The sequence below is a fragment of the Halichoeres trimaculatus genome, unplaced genomic scaffold (genome assembly GCF_033239565.1).
Source record: "Halichoeres trimaculatus isolate MK-OKI-2021-1 unplaced genomic scaffold, fHalTri1.1 fHalTri1_scaffold_6, whole genome shotgun sequence".
Taxonomy (NCBI): Eukaryota; Metazoa; Chordata; class Actinopteri; order Labriformes; family Labridae; genus Halichoeres; species Halichoeres trimaculatus.
The window spans coordinates 35,748,473-35,768,974 of NW_027437184.1; the positions used below are offsets into that span (position 1 = coordinate 35,748,473).

At 42.7% G+C, this 20,502-nt stretch overlaps 3 protein-coding genes across 3 annotated transcripts; 1 reads left to right on the forward strand and 2 right to left on the reverse strand.

The window, feature by feature from the left end:
• Positions 1-2,230: 2,230 nt before the first annotated feature.
• h2ax1 (H2A.X variant histone family member 1) lies at positions 2,231-3,064 on the reverse strand. Its single transcript, XM_074672599.1, has one exon. It carries the CDS (start codon positions 2,981-2,983, stop codon positions 2,597-2,599), a length of 387 nt encoding a protein of 128 aa, XP_074528700.1. The 5' UTR covers positions 2,984-3,064; the 3' UTR covers positions 2,231-2,596.
• A 176-nt stretch (positions 3,065-3,240) lies between these two features.
• hist2h2l (histone 2, H2, like) lies at positions 3,241-4,308 on the forward strand. The gene has a single exon (XM_074672601.1). The coding sequence runs from the start codon at positions 3,309-3,311 to the stop codon at positions 3,687-3,689; it is 381 nt and encodes a 126-aa protein (XP_074528702.1). The 5' UTR covers positions 3,241-3,308; the 3' UTR covers positions 3,690-4,308.
• A 2,959-nt stretch (positions 4,309-7,267) lies between these two features.
• Positions 7,268-15,136, reverse strand: LOC141791252 (zona pellucida-like domain-containing protein 1). The gene is made up of 10 exons (XM_074671531.1): positions 15,043-15,136; positions 12,768-12,994; positions 12,507-12,691; positions 12,063-12,135; positions 11,034-11,131; positions 10,823-10,903; positions 7,917-8,088; positions 7,728-7,845; positions 7,608-7,628; positions 7,268-7,419 (listed from the first exon to the last, which is right to left on the reverse strand). Exons 1-10 carry the CDS (start codon positions 15,134-15,136, stop codon positions 7,268-7,270), a joined length of 1,221 nt encoding a protein of 406 aa, XP_074527632.1.
• Positions 15,137-20,502: the final 5,366 nt, after the last annotated feature.

Here is a 20,502-nt window from a genome sequence, read left to right on the forward strand (position 1 = left end):
CAAGAAAGAGGGTCTATCAAACTCCAGCTGCCCTGGGAACCCCCTGTGAACCCGGTTTGGGGTTACCCCAGATGTTTCACATCCTCAGTGTCATGGGTTTGACTCTTGTTTATCTCTGGTGTTTATTTTGTTTTTGGGTTTTTTTGTACAGTGGGGAGGTTTTTGTTTCTTCCTGTGTGGTTACAGTGCTCTTCCGTCTGTCAGTCAGTGGTGATGCTGGTTCTGTTTCTTCAGCTTTGCAGTGCTGTCCACACTTCCCATAGCACCTCCAACTCCACCTAACAACTCATCAGGAGTTGTTTGCAATAAATCCTTTATCCAACATCTACAAAGTTTGTGTCTTAGCCTAGAGTCTATTAGAGTAACCTCACACTAAAAACACCACTGTGCTCTACTTGGATGAGATTCTTTGTGCCGTCGGCCTCTTAGCATGATTTCCAAAGTCGTACAAACATCTGAATAATTATTTTGTCAGCCTCACAGCAGGATTTCCAGAGTCAAAGAAATTCAATTAAAACAAATAAGTTAATAATATATTATGAAAACATTTTATGTATGGTAATAAAAAATAAATAAAAAGTGTGTTTTTTCTTTCTTTGAAACCTGAAACATGACTTGGCCAATTAGCCATTAGGCTAATAATACATATCCTAGATCAGTCTCTCTGGAAAGGCTGAACCCAATTTCCCATGCTGCTTTGTGTTTGTTCCTGGTCCAGGATTTCATGCTCATCAGCGTCTTTAAGTTTCCTGAAACTTTCCAAGGGAACTGTAGTTCTGAAATATTGGAAGTTTACAGGGTTTTGTTACAGTAAACTAGAATGAATTTTTCTTAAAACGTGATTGCGCACATAATTTTCATTGTTCTCTATTCATGGTTTTTGTTGTTCTGTGTAAGAAGCGATTAAAGTTTTTTTTTTTACAGTTCTACAAACTTATTTGTGTCATTTATGAGCCTGATGTTGAATCAGGCTTTGACATAAATTTGGTTATGACCAATATTTATGCAGTAAATATCCTCCTGACTACCAGGAAAAAAAATATTGTCCAATCACAAATATTTTAAGATTCCCCAATCTTTGTGAGGTTATTAGAATACTGAACACATTTTATTTGGAAAAAAAAGTTTTTTATATTTCAGAAATAATGTATATTACAATGCATATTACAATGCTTAAATACAGTAAAAAATATTCAGACAATGGTCAAATGTGTTGTTAAGAGTCCCATATAAAAGATACCACCAAAATTTCAAGCCAAAATTTGCTTATTAAAAAGTTTTATACACTTACTTTTCCTCTTCCCATAAAATGCACTTCCACTGATGGACGAATGAAAAAGAGAAAGGGACCAAAGCCCCACCCCTTCACATTTGGTATCATTGAAAAGCCCCAAATGTCCTCTGTAGATGGCATGAGGAGTTTATTCAGTAGTGTGAAGTGAGTGGAAGATATTTAGGTTTACAAATGTCCCCTACAGAGGACACATTTGAACTACTGGTAGTCAGGATGATATGGCCGACTCAGTTAGGAAAGATTCCCCCAAATTAATTCATAAAGTCATCTAAAATGTTGCATTATTCATGTTTGCATGAAATAAGAGATTTTTTATGTCAATACATGTAAATGACAGGTGAAACCAGTTAATATAAATACCCCAAAGTTCCTGGGGTAAGTTTTGAACTTGAGACCGAACCGACTCCTAAAGTTTTCCAGTGACTATAACATCAAAGCTCACCTGAAACTTATTATTTTTTATTTGGGTTAGTTTAAAAGTAGTTATCAGGATCATCTGCTCAACTTGTACACGTTACTTATCTTTTTACTTGTTTGTCTGTTTTCCTGTGTTTTCTATCTAAAACCTCTGATGCTGCCATTATATCCAGAACTCTTTCAAGTGATATTTAGAGTTTTAGTACGAATAGTCTTGATAAATTTAAGGTAAAACGTTGAGGAAACTAATCTTTGGTCAGTGAGCTTCCCTCACTCCACGCAGGCAGGAATAACGGTGATCACGTGACTTCAAATATAATCAGCCGCTATGATCCCAAACCTGATCAGAAAGGAAATCACTTTTTTCACTCTCTGTCTCAAACAGAACCTTAATCCAACGTGTTACCCTGAGTGAAGCTTTGGAAGCCGAGCCTGAGCCCAAAGTGAGCCTGAGCGCAGCTCGCCAACAAAGACGCACCGCGGAGTCCCCGGATATCAACAACACAGATCCAGACTGGATGATGAGCACTGTGCCAAAGGGCAGCAGACGTTTATTCGACAACATGACAGAAACGATACAACACTGTAACAAATTTTAAAGCAGCACTGCGGAACTAAAACACCCTTCCTTTTAAAATTGGTCCATATTAAGATGAGCTCCTCTCCAGGCCTTCATCCTCTCCAGCCTAAGAGAGAGCGCCTCCATTTTCAGAGCCAACAACAGCACAGTGCAGTCTATGAATAGTCCCGATGAGAAGCGCCAGTGTCTCAAACAGCGAACACTGCTCCTCTTCTAAGTGAGGTTTTAGATCCGACAAAATACAAACACCATAATGAAGAGAAGGAGAAAGGGGGTCCGGCAGAGCCCGGGCCCGCAGGAGTCTTTTACTTGCTCTTGGCCGGTTTCTCCGTCTTCTTCGGGAGGAGGACGGCCTGGATGTTCGGCAGCACGCCTCCCTGGGCGATCGTGACACCCCCCAGCAGCTTGTTGAGCTCCTCGTCGTTGCGCACAGCCAGCTGGAGGTGCCGAGGAATGATCCTGGTCTTCTTGTTGTCCCTAGCCGCGTTGCCTGCCAGCTCCAGGATCTCAGCGGTCAGATACTCCAGCACGGCCGCCAGATAGACCGGAGCCCCGGCCCCGACACGCTCTGCATAGTTTCCTTTGCGCAGCAGTCTGTGGACACGACCCACAGGGAACTGGAGTCCGGCCCGAGAGGAACGGGATTTGGCCTTAGCCCTGGCTTTGCCTCCGGTTTTTCCTCTGCCAGACATATTTTGGGAATGAAGCTGGAGTATAACCACAGATCAGCGCACGGCGTGCAGAATAAGCTTGGACCTTTACGTAATGAGGGTCGCTCAGAGCAATATAAACTCCGTAGCCTTCTCTGATTGGTGGATGGAACGGGAAACGCACGGTCCAATGGTACAGGGAGGACAGCGGTAATGATGGTCTTCTGGAGAGAGGTGCTCCAATCACAGAAAGGCACTGGAACATGGTCATTTGCACAGCCATGTTATAAATAAGAGTGGGGGGAAGGGGCGGTGTCTGCAGCGTGTCCCTTCCTATTATACCACAGACTCCTCAGTCACAGAGAAAATGCCTGATCCTGCAAAATCCGCCCCTGCGCCCAAGAAGGGCTCGAAAAAGGCCGTGACCAAAACCCAGAAGAAGGGGGACAAAAAGCGCCGCAAGAGCAGGAAAGAGAGCTATGCCATTTACGTGTACAAAGTGCTGAAGCAGGTGCATCCAGACACGGGCATCTCCTCCAAGGCCATGGGCATCATGAATTCTTTTGTCAACGACATATTTGAGCGCATCGCTGGGGAAGCGTCGCGTCTGGCGCATTACAATAAGCGCTCCACCATCACCTCCAGGGAGATCCAGACCGCCGTCCGCCTGCTGCTGCCGGGAGAGCTGGCCAAGCACGCCGTGTCCGAGGGCACCAAGGCTGTCACCAAGTACACCAGCTCCAAGTAGAGGCGGACTCTGTCACCAAATCACCGCCACGACGCGTCACTGTGTCCAGTGTTCATTCTGCCAAAAATGCGCCTGTGATTTTGCACCATTGCTGCTGCGCGGAGAGAAAGAGGGAGAGCCCGGGCCTCCGGTGCGCTCAGCTTCATCGGGACTGTAGCCTGCCATTTTGATTTAACACGCTGTGTGTGTTTTTTGAGCTGTGCAATGTTTTTAACTCCGCGTTTAATACTCTGAACCTGTGTCAGCCGGTGCTTTTCAACTGTGGGACTGTTCGCTTTGCGCCATTGTATTCCTAGTTCATATGCACCTTGGAAATGACCAACAGATCTTTCTGTATGTACCGTCACAGTCCAACCATTGTGAGATTAAAGCTGTGACTAAAACACACGGCCTCCTCTATCAGTGTGCTCTGTCGTCATGAAATGTGTCCGTGAACCGGTGACACGCTGTGGGGAGGGACACAGACCTGTGGCGTGATGGTGTCAGATAGAGCTGAACACAACACGATGCAGAGTGAGCATGTCTGCATCCTCATCATCAAAACACTCTCATCTGAGTCTCCTCCTCTGTTTTCTTCTCACATGGGTGTAAAATTACTAAAAAAAAATTATACTCAGTAAAAGTTGAGTGACTTTGACAGCATTTTTCTTATGAATGTAAATCACATTTCATTTTTTTAAGAATTAAAAACCCCTGAGTTAACGAATGAGCCAAATCAAGAGTGAAACAATTATGTAGCCAAACACCTTTTTATTAGCAATACAAAAAATAATGTTCAACCTTAAACAGATATAAAAACATTAAAAATAAAAAAATAAAAAAACTGAGCTACAGTATCTAACACCCAAAATAACATGTCTCCTCCATGCCCAGTAAAAACATGAATTCACAGATAAAAAGATAAACCTCTGAAAGAAAATAGATGTCTGTGCTTGTAGCATGAATCAGAAAACAGATGATGAAATGTAATTTGTTGTCCTCTGATGGACGATGAAGAGTCTCAATTTACCAAACTAAACAACTTTTCTGGAGCTCCAGCTTTCCTGAAGTTTGCATTCTTTGAGGTAGGTGGTGTTGATGACCACACTGTATTACTTTTAATATGTGCTGACTGACATCAGTGGTGTTTCCAAAAGGGGGGTCAAGGGTGGCTGTGCCCCTCTAAAAAATCCAATTAACCCTCCCTGAGTGGCCAGTCCGAAATCCTAAACAGAGATTGGGTATATTGTTTTGCAGACAGGCTATGTTGCAACCAGCAGAAGCTGATGCAAATGTGTTAAAATGTGCAGTTCCCTAAGTGTCCACTTGAGGGTGGAACAGAAACACCAGAAACACCAGAAACCACGTACACACCCATTAAAAAAAGTATGTTTTAAAGTACAAATAAAAGTGTCTGCAGTCTGGTTCAACGAAGGACCAGCAGTGATAGGCTTTAAAACCTTACACCATATTAACCCTTTGTTGGCATTTAAAGCTGTAACAGTGAAAACAGGATCTGTATCTGTTGTTGTGGTTTCACAGATGATGATGTAAACATGTTCTCTCAGTGAGAACAAAGATATGAACAGCTGTTGAATAAGTCATGTCAGGGACTAAAATATGAAAAGTGTTTTAAAAATAATGTCCATGAACTCATGAACATAAATGTCTGTGAACACATGAACATACATGTCTGTATACATCAATAGATATGCCATTGACTACATTCACATCTTTAAATTTGTGAACACACATTTCTATGAACATAAACGCACACACACACACATACACACACACACATCTTGAAACACATGAGCACACACATCTACCAACACATGTCTATGAGCACGTTAATAGAAATGCCAATGAATGCCTGAACACCCATGTCAAAAAAACACTTGACCACACTCACAGCTTTAAACACATGAACAAACATCTGTGGACACAAGAACAAACAAGTCAAAAAATGTGATCATATCCCCTGAATACACGTGCCTTTAAACTATAGACTGTATATAAAGTGGACAGCAGGGCTCCGCGATTTATCTTTGTACAGCTTTGAAGCCAAAATACCGCCATCTCAGGCGCCACCATTGTAGCAGTTTGGAGCCAGATTCTGTGCAGTAGAGATGATGAGGGATTCTGGGAGAATCTGAGTGGAGCCGGGTGACAAGAATATATATTTTTTTCTTTCGAGAGTCTAATCACCTCCTGACTCTACATCCTGACATATTTTACAATCCCCGAAAAAAATACTCGAGAACGGCAGCTGTCAATCATCGTTAAACGTGATGTAAAGCCTTGTTTTTAACCTCTTATAACTAATGAAAACAAAACTTTTCAGAAAAAAGAGGACTTGGATACAAAACAGTCAAATGATATCTTCAAATCACCACAACAATCGGAAGTGAGAAACATTTCTACGAGGTGTAATAATTTTTAAAGTTTGACCACAGCCCATCTGGAATGGCTGGAAAGCTGTACTTTCAAACCTATACTGCAGCAAGTCACCAGGGGGAGCAGTTTTTGCGGACGTCCATTTTTTTTTTTACAGTCTATGCTTTAAAGTCATGAACATGTCTACAAATGTCTATGAATACATGGAAACGCTTCATGGACATGTGCACAAACTATGAAGACAAACATCTATAAACACATAAACACTCATGTAGGTACACATGAATACACGTCTCTATGAACACATCAACAAGTCCACAGGAACACAAGTGTCTGTGAACACATGAACACACACATCAAGGGACACAAGCACACATATCTACAAAGGCATGAACATTTACCTGTTACAGCAAAAACATGTGTGTTTGTAAACACATGTAAACATGTCCATAGAAACATGAACACACGTGTACATGAACACATAATGTGAGCTCAAACATCTATAAACACATGAACACACAGGTCTATGGACATATGAACACATGTTTTTGAAAAATTGAACACAAATTTAAAAAACACGAGCCTATGAACACATGAATGCTCATGTCTATGAACACATGATTATGGGCATATGTCTGTGAACATGTCTATGGACACATGAACAAACATGTCTGTGGACAAATGAACACATTTCTCTTAACATATGAACAAACATGTACACACACATATGAACACATGTCTATGAACACATGAATGGGCATGTTTATGGCTACATGTACACATACATCTATGAACACATGTTTATGAACACATGTTTATGAACACATTGACACAGGTCTTAGCATACAGTTCTATGGACACATAAAGACATATCTATAAAAACAAACATCTATGAACACATGAACAAATGTGTGAGAGCTCATGAACATATTACCATAAACATATAAACTTGGTATTTATGAACACAGGTGCACACATGTCTAAGGATGAATGAATGTCTTTCACTAAGTGAACACATGAACACACAGCTCTACACCCTAAACAGTGAATTAGTTACTGTCAAACTCAGCCGTAATTTTAAACTACAGTGAATAAAAGTCTCTAACCCTAACTCATTCATCTAGAGCTAGTCCCATGCTTTAACCCTTTCACACAGGCATTTGTAAACACTTTAATTTTTTTGAATGTCTCTTTGATCAGCGTCACTCATTGAGGATGCTCTTGTTGAAGCTGAGATTGGGCTTATAGATGTGATAAATGATGAAAGCCACCAACGTCAGGCAGATAATTCCAACAATGCCTGCAACGACAGAAACAGCCACCACAGTGCTGCTCGCCTGACCCTGTTGAGGACCTGAAAGAAAACACACAACAAAGATAACTTCATCAGGACAAGACACACCAAACATTTTCTTCACACAGGAGCGCAACAACACCAGCGATGTGTCTGAGTTAAATGGTCAGGCTGATGATGGTCACATCACTGATCGAATTTCTCTGATACTTGTATGATCTGAAGTCCTGCTGGCAGGAAAAGCATACCTCCAGGAGCCGTCAGATACCCTAAGAGAGAGCAACAGAGACAGGTCAGCAAACTGAGGATATCTGAGACCTCAGCCCTGGAGGATCTCTCAGACCTCAGACTAAAGAGAGCTGTCTCACCGGGGCCCAGGCGAATGCTGATGGGGCCTGAGCTAATGGTGGCCATGTCGCTCACTGTTGTGCCCTGGTTGTCGTCAGCACTGCGGCGCCTCCTTAAGCTGGTGTTGGAGCTGCAGTTCTGCAGGAAATGAACTCAGACATTAAATAGATCGGTACACAGAATGAGAGATATTTGAGGCAGACGCTGACCTGAATGAGGGTGGGGCAGAAGGTGCTCACACACAGCCTAGTGGCACAGTGGACGTAGTACGTAGAGACGTGTTCTTCTGAACCATGGATGAAGCGGAACGTCTCAAAGGAGAAGCGGGCCTCCTGCTGCTGGCCGTTTGTCCCCATCACTGTCTGGCCATCCCGGTTACACCTGAAGGAGGACAGAGGTTTATCATAGAGCTGTTTAAACTGACTTCAGGCCTGGTGTTTTTATCCTATAAACTGTTAAGGCTCTAATTTCATGGCACAACGCAGGGGGCACAAGCCTGGCGCACCCAGCGCAGTGTTAATTTCGTGCAGTGCACCACCGTGCCCTGCCAAATTGACAATTTGGTAGACCATCTGCACAGAGATGGGTGTGACGGCGCACCAGGGGGAGGTGTCGGCAGATTCATGATGGCACAGTGACAATTTTGTGCCAAAAACAGTGCAGAAAGTGCGCTGAAAGCTCAGCAGCTCCAACCTGGTCTATTCTTGGCGCAAAGTGCAGCGCACCCTCCGCAGCTGTAATTTGGTGACAGGCGCACATGTGCCCACATGTCAACAAAGCCTCAGAGGCATGTTTCTAGAGTGTCAGGCACATTTTAATGCAATAAACAATCACAGCAATCACTATTTAATGTAACCGTCTGAACCAGGATATACATGTATATCTATATTAAGTGTCCCGTCACATCTGATGTCAGATTAAAGCCGTTTGTCATAATGGAAAGTTATCCCTGCCATTTGCGTGGAAGGAGGCGTGGATGCGCTCCTCTGCGCCTTTCTTGACTGCGCCTCTTTTGGCACTGCAGGAAACTTGCGAAGTGCACCGGTCACGCACCGTCCGCGGGGCGAAGGCTGGCGCAGGGCAGGTGCGCCTGCGCTTGCCTGGTCTACTAAATTAGAGCCCTATGTCTATATTCAACCTCAGGCTGGCATCACTTACAGCTCTCTGTGTGAAGCTGACGACTTACGTTAGGTTGTGCTCTGTAAACACAGCACCTATAAGACGAACTCAAGCTCAGAGCTCACCTTTAGTTTCAAAAAACTGTGAGGACCATCTGAAAAAGCTAGTGTTCTACTGGAATGAAGACTCCATTTCCCATGAGCAGTTGCGCCCACCGTTGTGAGGACATGACTCTTACCAAGGTGTGGGTTTGTTTTGTAGCTAATGAATTGAGCACAGATCTTTTTAACACTTCTTTTCTTTGGTTAAAGAAACATTCCCAGGATGCAAAGCAACAAGGCAAACAAGACAATATTCAAACTCTGTAAACTCAGTTTCTAGTTTAGTTTTCAGAAGATGAGCAGGCTGTTTAGTGTTGCTCACAGCCCGGTGTTCTGAGACGTGTCTATAACGTCAGTGAATCCTGGTTCTGTCCTACCAGAGCTCATCTACAAACTCTAACCTCACCAAGCAGAGCGAACGTAACCTCACTCTTCATTTTATTGATGGACTCTCAAGTTTGAACAGACCACTGCAGAATAACTGCTGACTGTGGGTTGGAATGAACATCAGCACAAACAGTTTAGCTCCTGTGTTAGCCTTGAGCTTGTGCTATATCCCTTTTCTGCTCTTCTGTCCTTTTTCTGTCTGACAGTTAGGCTCCAGTATCCACCATCACCATAAAATTTAATTACAGAAATAATTTTCAGTAGAGTAAAACACAGATCTCTCTTTCTCTTGCTTAAAATTACTTGTCTACCTGCTCTAAATGATTTTTGTTCTGGGGAAAAAATCCAGCTAAACCATAGATCTGAAGAAATAGCATTTGGAAATCACAGATGTTGGTGCTGATAATCTCATTCTAGATCTTGGATGAGACTAATTCAAGGTCACTTCTAAAGACTTCACAGGGCCTTTAAAGAGCAACTCTGTTTTTTTGACACCTGGACCTTATTTATAGGTGTGTGCATGTTCATATACTCACTCAGACAAACATCGTGCAGCTCGGAGTCCTTCAGAAGTTATTTAGATCCAACCGATTTTAGCCGCACTTAGCGGGGGCCACGGCAAGGGAGCTTCAGCGCGGGACATAATCTCTGCAAAATCGCTCATTTCGGCTTTATTTTTTCATCCATTGCTATCCATCGTTATCACAAACACACTCCTCTTCTGTTGCCATAGGCGAACACTGTCCAAAAGTGCACCACCAGTTCGCATTGAGTCGTGGACGTGCTCCTGTTTGTTGTTCTCAAGCCAGCTCTTCGTCTCTCTCCCTCTGCATCCTTCTTTCATGGAGCTCCTTGTCCGTGTACTCAGGCTCAAACCGGTAAGGACAACCATCAAACTCAAAGTCGTAGTCTGACTCTTCGACATTAGAAAAATATTCTGCCGTGTCGCTCAGCAATGTCAGCAAAAAGTAAATCAGCTGTACCTTTGTCTTGCGCGGCTATGACGTCATCTAAAGTTTGTTTACCAGGTCAGCTCTGGGTCAGCTGACCCACCTGAAGACGGTAGACGAGCTGACTTTATGATAACACTGGCAATGGATGGAAAAATATAGCTGAAATAAGCGATTTTGCAGAGATTATGTCCCGCGCTGAAGCTCCCTTGCCGTGGCCCCCGCTAAGTGCGGCTAAAATCGGTTGGATCTAAATAACTTCAGAAGGACTCCGAGCTGCAGGATGTTTGTCTGAGTGAGTATATGAGCATGCACACACCTATAAATAAGGTCCAGGTGTCAAAAAAACTGAGATGCCCCTTAAATCCGCAAATAATTTCAGTTACACGTGAAATCAAACCTTGTTTCAGATGAAAAACCAGCTGCATTGTTCAGCTTTAAATCCTGTGTTTACTGTGTTTGCAGCCCAGAGGCTCTAAAGTTGCAGCCAATCAGCATCAGCCTGCGAAGTTTTATCTATTGTGAAGAAGACTTTAGAGAAGGGGGCTGATGACTCACCCGACGAAGAGATCGTACGACGTGGTGTTGATGGGGAAAGGAGAAAGGGTGGCGTAGCATCGATCAAGGAGCACGTTGAACCTGCAGGGGACAGGTGAGGAGGACCAGACTTAGGTGTGTGTGTGTGTGTGTGTGTGTGTGTGTGTGTGTGTGTGTGTGTGTGTGTGTGTGTGTTTGTGTGTGTGTGTGTGTGTGTGTGTGTGTGAGGTACCTGTTGGTGAGGTTAGAGGCCTTCACCTGGACAAAGATCCTGGTCTTCAGCTCCAGGCCTCCTGCAGGGACCCTCAGCATGGAGGAGTAGTTTTCATCCTGATCACAGCGACGAGGGAGGGATGATGTTCAGGTTAATGTGCAAAAAGAGATGAAGAAATTTCAACACATCAAGGGGTGTCCCGCTATGATACAGATATTGCAGCCTTGAGTATTGGCCAATACCGACATCGATCCGACAAAATATCAGCACGGATCATACGTACTGTTATTGCTTATTTTTTTGTATAGAATGTTAGAAAATGCTTGCCTTAGTGTTACAACAATGTAAAACATTTACTGTAAAATAATGGCATAATACTGTCAGTAATTTCCGGATATTTCAAAGTGCATGTACTGTATTTTATTTTTATAATACTAAAATACCCTGCTGACTGTATTTCACAGTTATTTTCCAGAAAAGTAATTTTTGCTGTGTCAGTGTTTTGTAACCACAAGTGAGAATGGTACACAGTGGATATGAGACCCTGCTATACATGAAAATATTCCATGGGGCACCGGCTGTCTGTGCTCAAATGATACATGCCGAGTGTCTGTACTCCACGGCACTGACTGGCTGGCTGTCCTCACCCTAACCCATTAGCATGTGTCATTTATTAACATTAAACATTAAACACTATTGAAATTTCCTTGTAAATTCACAGTAATTTGTCACAATGTGGGCACTGCTGGATGGAAGTGCTGGAGGAGATTCTGGAATAAACTGCTTTATCAGAGATTTTAGAAGCAGGCCAGTTTAATCCGATTCTCATCTGTTTTGCTGATTATGGGCCGGTATCTGATACCAGTATCAGATCGAGGCACCCTTGAACACATCATATTATACATGTATTTCATGGCTGTGACATATTGTTGTCCCCTGTGATAACCAGGGGATATGAGCATTACTGAACCTTTAAAGAACATCAAAAAGCTTCTTTACATATGTATTTTAATCCCAGCTCCAGTTTCACATCTCTGCTATACTTACAGAGTACAGCCCCATACTCAGAGTGCTGATGAAACTTCCATTGTTGTCTTTGACGGCAAGGTTGACCCCAGACCTGTCGTACAAAAACAAGTTCTTTTATCTGGACACTTTGAGACAGTGGTTTGAGAGTGAAACTACACACAAACAGAAAATAACTCAAAAAGATTTCCTCCTAGATCAGGAGAATGCGTGTACATGCAACCACACTGTGTCACTTATGCAGAGATAAACAACACAAACAGAGTCTGGACACACTCCTTCACAGGTCGTTTTAGGACTGTTGGATGAAGCAGTGATACAGACCAAAAAATACAGATCTCAACCTCACACTTGAAGTTTTGCTCGCACTGAAAAAGTGAACATGAGCACAGTTTTCGAGTTCCCTATGTGAATGAGATAAACAGGAAACAGTTCATTGAACACTGATGTGTGAGTGCTTCTTACACGCTCATCTGGGTATTGTTGACCAGGTACTGCAGGGGATAGCGACAGGAGAACTGGTACATCACTTCTTGGTGGTAGGTGATGGCTCCTGTGCTGGGGTCCTTTGAGCACACCATGCCCGAGATGTTGATGAACTGGACTGTGGAGAAGTCTGCGAACACTCCAGTCCCTGCCTCCTGAGTGACCTTTGAGGATGGAGATCAGGGATCAGAACCTGTGCTGAGAAAGGATCTGGATCTGATACCAGCTTTAGAAACTCACAGTCAGTTTGCTGGCACAGGTGGTGATCCCTGTTTCTGTGATGGAGAAGTTGAATTTGACCACAGGAGGGTCAGCGGTCCAGTCCGGGGTTCCTTTGCACTGCTGGTTGGAGTGCTGGGAGTTCAGGGACAGCAGGGACTCGTTGTATCCGTTGAAGTAGACTGGACAAAGGAGGATGTGGAGGTCTATGGTCTGAGAGCCACAGAAGACCTCCATGTCTGAGCTGGCTGAAGGACCAGAATAGACTCAGGTTAGGGTCTAAAAACATGAGGACAGAGTACCTGATGCTGACTTTTAAAGGAGCATGCCACCATTCTTTACAGAATGCAGCTTTTTCCTCAGGAGCTGGGTGTTACAGAAGTCTTTAAGTGAAGCCTGGTTTAAACTTCTGAGTCCATTCAATGACAAACTTTATGCCATAGGTCTCGGTAGCTCCTTTAAGGCAGAAGCAACACACATAGCTTGACATGCTTCTCCCAAATGCTTTTACACATCCAAGCAGCATGGGTAGGAAGTCCTGATTGGTCCGCTGAGTGGGATCATGCTTATTGTATTTCCAATATTAACTGAATTGCTGCACATGGCCTGTACATTACATCTGCTCCAACACCTCCTCTCTGTCCTTTTAGCAGCTGCTGTATGATAAACATTAACGTATCGACTTCAATATAACATAATTCTCTCAGAGACACTGTGTTAGAGCAGGAATTGTAGCATGAGCAGAAACAGGCAATCTTACAGACCACACTGCCCTCATGTGTTCCGGAGAGGTACTGTAGAGTGACACAGACACATAGACCTAGAAGTGTGTCGAGCTCAGAACCTCTTAGGCCCCTGTGCCATAGAGTTAGAACAAAAGTGTAAACCAGGATTGGCACTTGGTCAAGGTTTCATATCTCATCTTTTAGCTCCATCAGGGTGTCTGCAATCTGAGAAGTTTTTTTATTTCTGCTTTTTTTGAATTTCATAAGGTGAACATCTTTTTTGGAGAGTAACAGCAGAAGGAACATAATACGACATAATGGCACGACACAACTTCCACGGTTGCTAATCTAAAGAGGATTTCTTTCTTTCCATAAACAGATGTCCATATCTGCCTACATCACACTTTGACCAGGAGAGACCCTCTGCCCCCGTGTGCCTTAACAATTGGGTTGCCAACAAGTTGGCTTGCCAGGTCTAATGACACGCATCCTCTACAGTACTTATGGATGAGTCTTTTACTGGTATCAGCTTGATAAATTGGGAGTACAGCACGGGAATGGGTTAAATGTAGGAGACACCCGCAGAAATCAGGATTGTTGACAGGTATTGGGTATCTGCATCAAGAGGAGCTAACAACTTGTTCTGTATCAAGCATTTTCTCAGAGACACAAATCTGTTTGATGCTGAGTCACTTAAAACAACCAGCCTTTAGATTTCTGTGCGACGTTAAGATTGAAGACGCACTGCACAGAGCAGAGCGTCATGGTTGTTCATTGTTCATTTAACACTAAGGGCTCTAATTTCGTAGACCAGGAGCAAGCGCAGGCACACCTGCCCTGCGCCAGCCTTCGCCACGTGGACAGGGCGTGACCAGTGCACTTTGTAAGTTTCCTGCAGTGCTAAGGCGTAGAGGAGCGCAAATAGTGATTGCTGTGATTGTTTAGTGCATTAAAATGTGCTTGACACTCTGGAAACCTGCCTCTGAGGCTTTGTTGACATGTGCGCCTGTCACCAAATTACAGCTGCGTGGGGTGCGCTCCGCTTTGCGCCGAGAATAGACCAGGTTGGAGCTGGCGAGCTTTCAGCGCACTTTTTTGGCACGAAATTGTCACTGCGCCAACATTGATCTGCTGACACCTCCCCCTGGTGCGCCGTCAACTCCCCCTGGCGCGCAGTCTCACCCATCTCTGCGCAGACGGTCTACCAAATTGTCAAAACGGCAGCGCATGGCAGTGCGCCGCACAACATTAGCACTGCGCAGGGTGCGCCAGGCTTGCGCCCCCTGCGCTGCGCCACAAAATTAGAGCCCTAACACACTTAAGTCTGATGGAATGAAACCTGTTTTTTTTCAGCAGGTTTTCTAATAATGGTGTGTCCACCTGAGATTATTTTCAACCGCCTGTTTCTTCCAAAATCTGTGCCACACCTGCCTGACAGATAGAGAGACAGTATTCTTGTAGCCAACCTTCTGCTGAGCTGAGGCATACTGGGTTTCAGTGAAAGTAAAGATCTGAAAGAAAGAGGTGTGTACAGAAGGATGAGGATGAAAAGCATTGAATGTGTCTCTGACCTGGACTTCTGAAGGTGGAGTGCCCGATACAGCCACTTTGACCCTGGACCAGGAGGAGAGAGGTGAGTTGATATGTTAGAAGCAGCAGCCACATTGTCCTCCAAGAGCTGCGACAGAAACCAGAGACGGACATCAGAGGTGCACACCAACACTGTTACACCAGATCAGGTGGAGGAGCTCGAAACAAAAGAAATGTTTGATAAAATATACTCCTATGAACACAGAATCTCTCCAAGGTGCCTGCACAGTATTCTGCTGCATCAGTCAGAGAGGCTCACCTCCTCTAAGAGTAAGAGCTGGATGAAAAGTGGCTCAGACACAGTCTTCTACAAACCTATCATGACTTTGTAACATTATTGGTAAGGTTGGAGCGATTATTATCAGCTTCAACAACAAACAACTGTTCTAACTTGTGGTTCTCCTAGTGTGGGTGAATAGATGAATAGCTTAAAATGTAAAATATCTCAGAGGACAAGAAAAGTAACACAGACTGGATCCCAAAAAAGTCAGAAAATGTTTATAAAAACAGAAATAAATCAAAGTTACTTAAATCAGTGAAATTATATGCTTGTTTAAAAAAATGTTGCCAGAAACAAGTTTTAAGACAGGTACCAAGTTGTCTAAAGCAAAACACTGACTGGTAGAACTTCTAACAGTCAGTAATCAGCAGGTTGGTCACATGACTGAGTGCAAAAAGGCGATCCAGAGGGAAGGTTCAGCACTCTGTAAAAACAAATGTGATGGAAAGAAGTTCAACAGTTTGAGAACAACGTTCCTAAGATGAGTGGTTCTCAAACTGTTTTTTAAAACATAAAACCCATTCAGTTGTGACACTTTTCCAAGGACCCACTCATCGTAACATTAATTGAAATAATATTAATACTATGTCATGATTTACTACACAGTACTTTGCAATGACAGAGTTAGGCCACATTTTTACTTTCCAAGTAATTCAGTTTGTAAACTTTGAGAAAATGTTAGGGATATTAACGTAATGGAAGTTACTGCATGAAGAAAAACAGACATGACTCTGCATGGGCTGAAAACCACCTCCAAAAACTCAGTTTGTGGCTTCATCTATCAGGTCAGGTTCAATCCATCAAAAAAAAAAAAACTACACACAATCCACAAACACAGGAGACTTCTCTGGACCTGATCCTGTTTAAGTTGGACTGAGGGGAAATGTTAAACTGTCCTGTGGTCTGATGAATCTGAACATGACATTCTTCTTGTAAACCATGGAAGCTGTGTCTGCTCTAAAGAGGTGAGGGACTTCACCTGGTCTCAGCGATCAATTAAAGGCCAGCATCCCTGATGGTTTGGGGATCAGAGGAGTCCACGACACAGGGAGCTTACACATCTGTTCAGGCTCCAGCATTAATGCTGAACAATATCCACAGGTTTAGGAGCAAAACATGCTGCCACCTTACAGACTTCAGAGAGACAATAACAAACCACATTCTGCACGGACTACAACAGGATGGCTCTGTGGTAGAAGAGTCCAGGTGCTTTAATTGACCTGCCTGCAGTCCTGACTTGTTACTGCAGGAGAGAATGGGACATTTCACCTTGACTTCCACTTATCTCCAGGTTCACAAACCTTTACTGATTGTAGTTCAAAGAAGAGTTGATGTCACATGATGGGAAACATCCCTGTCCTGATTTTTGGATTTGTTGGTTGCAGGCCTCCCTGTGTGTACATTTGACCCTCTGCAGATTACCCAGAATGCAGCAGCATGTCTGGTCTTTCATCAGCCCAAAACAGCACACGTCACCGCGATGTTAATCTCTCTTCACTGGCTTCCAGTAGAAGCTCAAACCAAATTCAAAGCTCTTCTTCTGGCTTACAAAACATTGACAAGAACGGATCCTGCCTACCTGGGGTCCCTCATCCAGGTCTACACTCCCTCATGCTCACTACGCTCTGCTTGTGAAAGACGCCTGGTGCCTCCAGCCCAGCATGGCTCTAAATCTCGAGCCAGACTCTTCTCCTCAGTTGTTTCCAAATGGTGGGATGAATTATCTAACTCCATATAGGATCCGCAGAGTCCCTTTCTACTTTAAGCGCTGTCTGAAGACTCATCTGTTCGGGGGGCGCTTAAGCACTAAATCTGAGCCTTCTCCTCTTTGTCTTGAGTCAGTGGGTCTCAGACCCAGCTCTTAGTCAATATTTAGCGCTAATAACAAATGTTGTTTTAGGTTGAACAATGTTGTTGACAGTGATTTTTATTTGTTTTGTTTCAGTTGTGGTCAACTGTGGCTACAGAAAAAAAAATAAAAGTATCACTTCTTCTGGCACTAGTGTCTAAATAACTTGAAGCTCTTCATCACACTATCTGAGGTGTTTCCCCCAAGTCTTAATTCTTGCTTGTGTTCTACATCACTTTGGGGGAAAAAAGTGTGAACTTTAACTCACATCCATTTAAGTACATTCAATTGATTCCATAAACCTCTATAGTACTTAATATTTGTTAATTTATTTATTTATTAATTAATTCATCTATTTATTTATTTGTTTTTTTGTTTATATATATATATATATATATATATATATATATATATATATATATATATATATATATATATATATATATATATATATATATATATATATATATATATATATATATATATATATATATATATTTATTTATTTATTTTTTATTTCATTTATTTATTTATTTCATTTTCTAAACTTAATTAGCTACCTAAAGTCAAAACAACTCTTCAAGAGATGCCAGTGGTGAAAAAAGAAGAGTGGCAGCTATTGTTGCCGGCAGGATTAAACAATCTTTACTCTCTAATAATAAGCAGTCAGTGTTTGCTATGATAAAAAATGCATTAAGTTCATTTGCTACAGGTTTAATTTAACCCTCTACTTTGAGACTTTCAAAAAACACATTAAATAATAAAAAATGAATAAAAAAAAGAAAGATGGGCTTTAGTTTTTGTTTTGCATTGTACACAAAGAAATAAATATTAAAATTAATGTAATAATTTTGCATAAGTTGCAGATAAATTCAAGATAAAAGGACTAGCTTACCTTGTGATGATGACTATTAAGTGTCTCCACACCTGTTGTCTTTACTATGTGTGTTCTCACCTTATACACTACCATATATACTGACCTCCTTCCCAGCCAACAGGAAGCCCCCTGACGAGAGGAGGGCCACACAGACTGCATGGATCATCTAACGAGCTGGAACAATGGTGGATCATGTGTGGACTGTCCCCTGTCTGCAGGAACATTATGTCAAGGATCAATAAATCCAACATGTCACTGGATCCATGACATCAACCGCTCGGCATCTCAATGTATCTTCAGCCTTGTGATGACTGATGAATATAAAATCTGTAGTGAGGAGAAACACTCAGGGTTCAGATGAGATGAGGATGTTTTGCAGGGGGTGTTGTGACATTTTTATGGGAAATTTGAGTAATCAACCCCTTGATGCCTGGTGCTGAAAATTTGTGACATACTCTGTCAGGTCTTGATGCAGCTAAAATGACCTTTGTATCCCACTGATGCCCACTGATTCATATCCTACACATACCAGGGATCATATCAAATGCACCAGTGTATTGGTCAGAGGGGAACTTTTTAAATCTATTATTTATATTATGTAACTTGTTCTTAGCTGCTGTATGTTCTATATCTAAATTTATGGTCTCTCCTCAATTAAGCATTTGTTAGAATGCAAAAACACATAAAACATTTTTTAAATATGGTTGTAAATCAATTCAGGCAGGAAGGGGTTAACTTTTTCACGTCTATAACTAAAACTAAATTTTCATCTGACCTTCTGAATCATGTTTTTAGATTCTCAGAGAACCTCTAGAGACCTCTCTGTCATACCTGTGAGATCCTGAGGAAACCTCTCCTCACACATTACATAACATTAACATAATAATCACCCATTGAACTAATTATCCAGTTTAACACAAGAGCAGCTGAAGAGGCAGAGTTACGGTGCTCTAAAGACCTGTTTTTGTCTCATCCCCCTCTTCTGCCGGGGGCCACTGCTCTTTGTTGAGAAATTAGGTCTCTAACACATCATCTCATATTTGGAGAGAAAGGCACACCCTGTTAGACAAAACCTGTATGAATGTCACCTGAACCACAGACCCCCCCAGATCCCCTCCAGGAGCCCGAAGACCTCCTCTGAACAATAGGCCTGAGATGAGCTTACACTCAGCGCAGCATTAAGAAGGTGTCATGTCGGCCTTCTTCCTATTCAGCTGACAGAAGTGTACCTGAGTGGCCAACATCTTCCTTTCCTCCATGATGAGTGCTGAAGCCCGGAGCCAAACAATAAAAATATGACGTTTCTCTGCTCAGTGCAACTCGTTTTTTTATGGATGGATCTGAGACCCAGACTCATTCCTCATAAATCCTGATCTCACTGACAGTCCGTGACTGATAGTTAGATGTCACACTTTTAACTTTCATTAAGCTGTCAGAAATCTAGTGCACAGAGACACTCTGAAAACATTTGAGCTTGAGCTTGACCCACCCACTCCTATGGTCCAACCGGAGGCCCCAATACGAAAAGTAGATTCTGTGATTTAAAACTATGTGTTTCCTGTAATATCAGCAGAAGTGGTCTGGCTGCTGGAACCTGTACTATCAAACCTCTAACAGACCATTTCCCTGGTGCCTCACCCATGTAGAAATGCAAATCACTGGCCCTTCTCTGTTAACCTGTGGGTTCATTGCAGGTTTCTAAAACCCCATCTCAACTTGACCCAGGTCAGAAACCACTTTCTCCTCCATCCTCACTATCAAAATCATTTGAGCTCTCCATCATCAATTAAGTCTGAGTTTCATTTGACCCAGATCAGTCCACTCTGGTGAGACTGGTAACAGAGTGTCAGAGTTTGTTTCAGGCTGCTGGTCACTTAATAACCTTGCATTTGCACCTCTACCTGTGGCACCTCTGCTTGTTGCCTTTAACCTAATTATTCACCCCTTGTCTTTGCATATTGTGGGAATGGTGATATCTCAATTTGAGTTCAGCCACAGGAGTTTTTAGGGATGTAAAGAGGATTTTTCTGGATTTGGGTTCACTCTTCCTCAAGGATGTAGATGATGTACTGATTGTGTCATGCTGAACTGAAATTGAATTTTGTATTTTTGAGTTTAAGGAATAAAAGAGTTGAATGCGGTTTAAAATGAAATGCGATACATCAAAAACATTGTCTGCTGACACAAATCTCAGCCCATAAAAAAGAATGCACAGATGTGGGGATTCTGCTTTGTTATTGAACAGGAGGTCATGAACACTTTGGCTTGACAAGGGGTTCCCAAACTTTTCAGACCATTACCCCCAAAATAAAGGTGCTAGAGACCAGTGGCTGGTGGGGAAACAGAATAGGCCAATCCAAAAATAGACAAAGGCTTTAATAGTGAAGGCTTGTTCTTAAACAAAGGTTCAGCCAGAGTCAGTGGCATGCACTGAC